This window comes from Salvia hispanica, chromosome 4 (genome assembly GCF_023119035.1).
Source record: "Salvia hispanica cultivar TCC Black 2014 chromosome 4, UniMelb_Shisp_WGS_1.0, whole genome shotgun sequence".
Classification (NCBI taxonomy): domain Eukaryota; kingdom Viridiplantae; phylum Streptophyta; class Magnoliopsida; order Lamiales; family Lamiaceae; genus Salvia; species Salvia hispanica.
In genome coordinates, this window is record NC_062968.1 from 19,571,570 (window position 1) to 19,579,553 (window position 7,984).

Consider the following 7,984-nt stretch of genomic DNA (forward strand, 5'->3'; position numbering starts at 1 on the left):
ATTACATGTGTTTGCTTGTGCATTTATAAGATGTTTATAAACATTTAAATGTATAAGAAGCAAACAAAGTCTAAGTCTTTTGCTTAGTAGACCGGTTGTGGGCGTCGTCCACTTTAAGGTAACACAATCGGTTCTATGCAATGCTTTGCAAAAGAAAAAGAAGAATTTCACAACCCAGATAGGCTTAGACTACCTATCGCGTTGCAATGTCAGTCCGATTATTTCTAAGTCTTTCTGAAATAAGATGACGTTGGTGTGGTATAGCACTTTGAATGGATCTAACAGCAATACGTGTCTTTATGCTATCTACTTGAAAGACTAGGTCTTGATAAATAACTATTTCTTAATCTACATACGTTAGCATTGAGCATACGGTATTGATTATGCACTATTTTGACTTATCAAATGGTGCGAGTTTTTCGCAACCCAATAATCCTGATATATTGGATAGTGGTGATTAATATCTAGCGGTGCTAGGATTGTTATTATGTTGAATTATGCGCGAGGTGAGTCTCGTTTGATAATGCCCTCAAGAGGAGCTCGAACAAGGTTTTATTATTCGGGAAACTAGCCAGTTGGAGTTTTATTACTCTATGAATAATAAATAAGTGTTTCTTGCTAAGTCCACTCTTGGAATTAATAAGATGTTAATTAATTAAGTCCATAGCAGACATTAATTAATTAATGGACATTTATATCTTAAGCGCGGGAAATAAATAATATAAATAACGGAAACCCGGATTACTTGTAATTTCAGATTAGGATGGGAAGTGCAATATTACTTCTGTAGTGGCTGCTCGTAATATTCCAATTAAAAGTTTATATTAAATTGGGGTTCAATTTAATTAGTAAAAAGCTAATTGGAGGAGGCCATATCCAAAACCTTCCATAGATCCCTGACTGGGCCCAATATGAACTTAATATAAATAGGAGAATAAATAAGACATAAATCACTTTTCCAAGATTGAAAATAGTCTCTTTAGTAGGAGACGATTTTTTATTGATTTTCTCCCCCGTGAGATTTCCAGCTCTCATCCGTGAGGAATTTTCTGTCTTCTTTATTCGAGTCCTAGTATTTTGATAAGATCAGCCCACCCTGATATCGAGATACAGTTCGGGAACCAGTCAGAAGATCCGTGGTCTAGTATTGAAGATCATCGTGGAGAAGGCGCGAGCAATCGACGATTCTTTGGAGAATCAAATCGGTAACTCTAAACCGTAGAATCCATGTTTTAGGATTTATAAGCATGAATTATTTGCGTTCTAGCATGCAATTATCTGTTTAACATGTGAATTGATTAATCGCATAATCGGTCAAATAGATCCGTATCTGATTTATTTGTTTTGTAACAAGTCTTTCGATGTGCAAAGGGATTCAAACCCCAGCATGGTTATTCCCTGACCGACACACTAAAAACTCCTAGACCTAGACATCCTATTAACACACAAAAGAAACAAACACTTAAGAGAATAAAACACATAGGCATGAATTAGTTCAGATTTTTAAGCATCTGTCCCCACAAGTTTAAGGTCAATCCAATAGTCTACACTTTCCAAATCCTCCCCTTCCCTTCTTCCACCTAGTCGGTTTGTCAGTTTGTCCAGATAGCCTTTAGCTTCACCAGTTGTTGGGTTCGCTCGATCACTCATTCCTCACCAGGGATGTTAGGATCAAACGCTCTAAGTTATTTTCTGCCACTGATGCTTCGGGTTATGAGAATTTCTCCTTTTAACCTCCTTTCTTTCTCCTCTTTTTTTTGTATATTTTTCCCTCTGGACTTTGTCCAGCTTATATCTTCTTTTCCTGGACTTCGTCCAGCTTATACCTCCTGTTCCTGGACTTCGTCCAGCTTATACCTCCATAACATAATTTTTTTATTTTTTTATTTCCCTCCTCTGGACTTCGTCCAGCTTATCCCTCCAGATATATATTTTTTTCTTCTTTTTATTATTCTCCCTTCTATATTCTTCTCCATAAGCATCAGGTGGCAGTTCCCCTTTTTAGATTTGTTAGCACTCAATGCTAAGGCTTATAAGTTATACCTTACTGATATTTACGGGATTTCACAACTAGGTCTGTTAAGGAATCTTCTATCTTCCTCACTTCTTCCAAACCGATTTTAGCTTATCATGGAAAGAGGCCTCAAAGTTGTAATGCATCCTATTTTCAATTACTCTCCCTAAGGGAATCTTGCCTTATTATCCTTGCTAATAAGGCAAGGATAATATCATGGGGGTTTTCGTCATGTGTTTCTTCACAGAGACAGATGCAAGGACTGGAGACACAAGTGGGGCTACCAATGGCTTGGAGGGGGATGGAAGCTGCTGCTGGGAGGAACTTCCCGGACCGGGCTACCGGACCAATTTGCTGGGTCTAGAGGGCAGCTTCTGTTGGGTCTGGGGAAGCACCTCTCCCAACCATTCTTCCATTCTCTTCATAATCTTGACCGCATCGGTCATCCTATCATTCTGGGCAGATGATCGCTCGGCTAGTTGGCTGTCATCTGGTGGCAGGCTTTGGCTAACCAATACCCAAGGTGGACTTTGATTCGTTTGGACATGCACCATGTAAAGTAGAGCTCGGTGGTGGTGATGCTGGAACTGGCCGTGCCCATCAAATTGTAACCAATGAATTCCTGGGCAAATCGGAGGAGATGGTCGGTGATGTGGATCCCTTTTAACAAACTCGTTTTAAAAGTCTCACTCCTTGCGTGTGTTAAGTACTCCCAAGCTATTTGCAGCGAGAATCCCGGTGTGTCTCTCGGTGGGCCGTATACTCTATCATCCCAAATGCCTTCGTCATCTTCAGCATTTGTAAATAGCCCCATTCTGAGAGACCACTCCCTTACACTCATTGTATGCTCGATGGTAAAGATACGGAAAGAGATGGAGTTTGTATCCGGATCGGTAGTTGTCTTGAAATGAAAGGTGGAGAAAAATTCCCGGGCTGCTTCCACTGGCACCTCCTGCTCGCTATGGTTAAGTAGCCACTCGAAACCTATTCCCTTGATGTGGCCAAGGAATTCCTCCTCTGACTTTATCTGTTTCAGAGAGTCTCTGTCATATCGCTTTCCTGATTTGGCAGCTTTCCCACTGCACTCCGATCCTTATGCGTTTGTGCCCTCCTGGAGTCATTGAACTTAGCCATAGCTCCCAAAAGCTTCTTTGTGATCCAGATCTCCTCTCGCTCATAGTTAGGAACTTCCTCTTCTCCCTCTGAATCTTCCTTCGTCTCGCTGTCAACATTACCGGGTCTAGAAGCCTTGGGTAGCGTGCGGGGAGATTCCCTGACTGAGATGAGTCTCTGTGATTTCCTAGGCCGAGGGATGATAGTTGTCTTTCCTCTCCTCTTGCGCTCCCTGGCCACCCGACGCTCTTCTGCGGCGTCCACCTCTTCCTCAGATTCTGGAGTCTCTCCCTCCTACACGCCACTCACTCTGGGGCCAGGAACCCTGATCCCCTATCTCGGTCTCCTTCATCAACCTCGTCTAGCATGCTTCTCCTTGCCATTCTCCTCGACTCCCCAAGATTAACCGGCGAGTCCTCTGGCACAGTGTCCATATCTACAACTTCCAACGGCCCGTCCTCCTTGGGCCTCTGTCCTGCAGCAGTAACGGGGACCTCGTCCCCTCCAGAATTCCCAGGGATTTCTCCCTCATCACACATAATTGGGGTTTCCCCCGTAGATTTATTCGGAGTCTCATCCTCAGGTTTGTCAGGGATTTCTCCCTCAGACACAATTGGGGTCTCCCCTCAACGAAAAAAGTAGGGGTCGCCCCCTCAAAATCAAATGGGGTTCCCCCTCGATATACAAACTCGGGGTCTCCCCCTCCACATTCTTAGAAACGGGGGTTTCCCCCTCCTTAGATTTAACAACAGGGGTTTCCCCCTCCACAAGCTTAACAATAGGGGTTTCCCCCTCCACAGATTTAACAATAGGGTTTCCCCCTCCCTCAGACTGTAATGCAGATGTGTTACCTTCCCTTGCGGCTTCATCCATAGAGTGATCCACCGCCATCCTGTCAATCTCGTCCACAAAACAACTGACGCTCTCCTCCTAAGTTCCGCCACCACTCTGTCTCTGTTCTTCGATGTCTGGGCTTGGCCCAGTCTCTGCGTGTGCCAGATCTAGGGTTTGGAATCCTTCTGGTTGTGACTTGGTGGTTGCGCCGTCGATTCATCGGGAATCGTCTGCGGTTGTTGGCGGAATGCTGAGAAGCGAGAGAAGAGTTTCATGGCCTCTTCTTTACTGCCAAATTTCTCCTCTAACTCCTTTATGAACGCCTCTTCTTCAGGATTACTGACGGCGGTGGGCTTCGGTATTGCAAGCGCACCCCACTCAGAGCGTTTATCCAAGACTGGAAAAGTCGCCTGAGCAGGCGGTTGTCTGGACGACCCACCGGACGGTCGTTGGGTAGTAGGGTTTCCCTTCTTCGCGATGGTATCTTGTGCTTTCTTCATGGTGTTTCTACAAAACTCACAGTTTCTAGGGTAAATTCCGGTTAGGGTTTGAAGAAATTTGGGGAAAATTTTTTTTGAGAGAGAGAATTGTGAGAGTCGAGAGAGAAAAGATCGATTAGTTTCTGATTTGAAAAGAAATCCCTTGGCTTTTCAGAGTGGCAGGCGAACGGTTGCGTGATGATGTAAGCAACCGTACGTCCCCTCGAAAAGCGGAATTCGAAATTCTAAAAGCATTCGTCTTCCTTCCAAATTGCGAAGACTCTTCCTCCCCCTAGCAACTCAAAATTCCTAAAACAAATGAAATGAAACACCAAATTCTCGTGTCGGAGATCATGAGTGACAAAACAATTTTCCTAGAGAGTTCGGTGCTTCGAAAAATGTTTTTGGAAGATTAAAAATGTTAATTTGCTTGGATTTTCTTGTATTAGAAAGCAATTGAACTATTTACATAGCAAATGAGTATCCTCAAGATTTCCTAGGCCAGTGTACAAATAAACTTTCGTTCCCTATTTTACCTGACCTAGGAATTCATTGAGAATATCCACTTGCCTGACCAATTAAGAAATAATAGCAGATGCATGTAGTGGCGTCTCTTCCACCACCTGCAGATCCGTATTATCTCTGTATACCTTCACCTTGTGTCCATTGACTAGGAAAGGAACTGAGTTTGGGGCGCTTCCTTGAATCTCTATTGCTCCATTTGCTCGAAGGCCAAGGAGCGTGTATGGCCCTATCCACTTGGATTTCAACTTCCCAGGATTAGCTTCAGCCGAGATTGAAAAAGAAGTACTTTCTGCCCTACTCGAACTTCCTTGGCCCGGAGGCTCTTATCGTGCCAGAACTTTGTTCTTTCTTTATACCACATGGCTGAGTCAAATGCCTCCAGCCTTAGCTCCTCCAATTCTTGTAGCTGCAGCTTCCGTTCTTCTTCACAGGCGACGCCTTCATATTCATCTCTTTAATGGCCCAGTAAGCTTTATGTTCCACTTCCACGGGCAAATGACACATTTTTCCGAACACCAATCTATAAGGTGACATCCCGATCGGTGTTTTGTAAGCAGTCCTGTACGCCCAGAGAGCATCGTTGAGGTGCTTACTCCAATCTTTCCTCGTGGTGTTCACCGTCTTTTCCAAGATGCCTTTGATTTCCCTATTCGAGACTTCAGCTTGACCATTCGACTGGGGGTGATATGGTGTAGACAGCCGATGATGTACACCATATTTTCTCATCAAAGCCTCTATTGTGCGGTTGCAGAAATGCGTTCCCTGGTCTGAGATGATGGCTCTGGGTACCCCATACCTATTGAAAATATTGGTCTTTAGAAATTTAGCTACCTTCTTTGACTCACAGGTGGGTATAGCCTTTGCTTCTATCCATTTGGATACATAATCCACTGTAACCAAGATGTACGTGTTCCCATAAAAAGATGGGAAGGGGCCCATAAAGTCCATGCCCCAAACATCGAAAATTTCACAAACTATTATCGGGTTCTGCGGCATCTCATCTCTTCTAGAAATCCCCCTGGTCAGTTGGCATCTTTCACAGACTTGACACAATTCAAAAGAATCCCCGTTCAGAGTCGGCCAATAAAATCCACTATCCAAAACCTTCTAGGCAGTTTTCCTAGGTCCAAAATGACCTCCGCAGGCTAATGCATGACAGTGGTTTAGGACATCTTTTTGTTCCCACTCTGGAATGCATCGTCGGATTACCTGATCTGAGCACATCTTCCAGAGGTAGGGATCATCCCAAAAGTAGTATTTGGCTTCACTCTTCAGCTTCATTCTCTGGGCCCGGGAAATTTCTTGGGAACCTGGCATTTCTCCTGTGACTAAGTAATTAGCCAGGTCAGCGAACCATGGCTCTGCATTTAACGGATGCTTCCCTTTGTCTGATGTTCCTGGACCTGTTACTGCCAACACTGCTTCCCAGTTAATAGGTCTAACAGATCTCCATAAACAATAAAGATGTTCCTCGGGAAAGGCATCAGGTATAGCTTCGTCCGTATCCCCTAGGAATATTCGGCTTAAATGATCTGCAACTTTGTTCTCCGTCCCCTTTTTATCCTTTACTTCCCAATCAAATTCTTGAAATAATAGCACCCACCTAATCAACCTTGGTTTAGACTCTCTCTTGGCCAGGAGATACTTGATGGCTGCGTGATCAGTGTAAACTATCACCTTCGACCCTAACAAGTATGGTCGAAACTTCTCGAATGAGTATACCACTGCTAACATCTCCTTTTCTGTGGTATCATAGTTCTTCTGAGCCTAGTGGAGGGTCTTCGAGGCATAGAAAATGACATAGCTTTTTCCGTCGATCTTCTAGCCTAGGACCGTTCCTACCGCAAAATCACTTGCGTCGCACATTACCTCAAAAGGATAATTCCAATCTGACGCTCTGATTATTAGGGCAGAAACAAGTCTATCCTTCAACAATTGGAAAGCCTTCTTGCAGCCTTCATCAAAGTCAAACTCCACATCATTGTGCAAGAGATGCGTAAGTGGCTGGGCAATGTTTGCGAGGTCCTTGATGAATCTTCTATAAAATCCTGCATGACCCATGAACCCCCTGACCTCCTTCTGATTCGTGGGGTAGGGCAGTTTCGAGAATACATCCACCTTGGCTTTATCCACTTGAATCCCTCTTTCAGAAACTACATGGCCTAGGACTATCCCTTCTGGTACCATGAAATGGAATTTCTCGAAGTTTAGAACTAAATTCTTCTCCTGACACCTTCTGAACACCAGATCTAAATTGTCTAGGCACGTTGACAAGGCTCGTTTCATGCATTGGTTTATGGTTAAAATTATGTGCATTTGGGGGCACTAATGTGCGTTTATGAGTTCAGGTGTGTAGTAAATCTGTCGGACCTAGGAGTTGTTGTTACTTGACCTGGCATATGCAAAAGAGATAGAATTGAAGTAAAAATCAGAAGTCGTCGTCCCGACCTGGGAGAATTAAAAGTTGGCGACAGGAACAGAATGGAGCATGAGCAGATCATTTTAAAAAGTCTTACTCAAGGGCAAGAGCGTCAAATCACCAGAGGGATACCCTAGGGATCAGAGCCTCACATATATAAAGAGCTCAACCTTGAAGAACAAGACAGCCACTTCTACTCGCACTTTAGTTTAAGCTCTCATTCCATTCCTTAGTTCTACACTTCAAATTTCTCATTTCGACTTGCTGTGCACTTGGAGATGGAGGATTCTGGCCACCGTGGTTCTCATCGTTATTTTGCTGCTGTGTAACACCGCCTTGTGAAGGCGAAGAAACAATATTTACTTGCTTTCGTTTAGTACTTGTTGGTTTTTTAGTTTCGCAACTTTAGTTTCTGACTTTGATCCACTGGATTCGAACCTATTTCTCGTTATTATGGAAGTTCATGTTGGTTTTGTTGGATATCGTTGAGTTGATGTTTGCTTCTTACCTTTTACTTTCGTTCTTGTTTATTGTTGGATGTTTGGAGCTGAGATCTGTTGGTTTGTTGATGGAGGTTGGGGATTTGCATATAGAGATGTC

The 7,984-nt window shown here is 43.6% G+C and overlaps 1 protein-coding gene across 1 annotated transcript; it reads right to left on the reverse strand.

Annotated features, from left to right (window-relative positions):
- Positions 1-3,046: 3,046 nt before the first annotated feature.
- On the reverse strand, positions 3,047-4,018 carry LOC125220582 (skin secretory protein xP2-like). The gene is made up of 3 exons (XM_048122739.1): positions 3,817-4,018; positions 3,484-3,752; positions 3,047-3,421 (listed from the first exon to the last, which is right to left on the reverse strand). Exons 1-3 carry the CDS (start codon positions 4,016-4,018, stop codon positions 3,047-3,049), a joined length of 846 nt encoding a protein of 281 aa, XP_047978696.1.
- Positions 4,019-7,984: the final 3,966 nt, after the last annotated feature.

Coding starts and splice junctions, on each gene's coding strand:
- LOC125220582 (XM_048122739.1), bottom strand. CDS start 4,018: ATGGCGGTGGATCACTCTATGGATGAAGCCGCAAGGGAAGGTAACACA. Junction 3,753..3,816: donor TGTGGAGGGGGAGACCCCGA/GTTTGTATATCG, acceptor TTTTTCGTTGAG/GGGAGACCCCAATTGTGTCT. Junction 3,422..3,483: donor GGAGAAGCATGCTAGACGAG/GTTGATGAAGGA, acceptor AGTGGCGTGTAG/GAGGGAGAGACTCCAGAATC.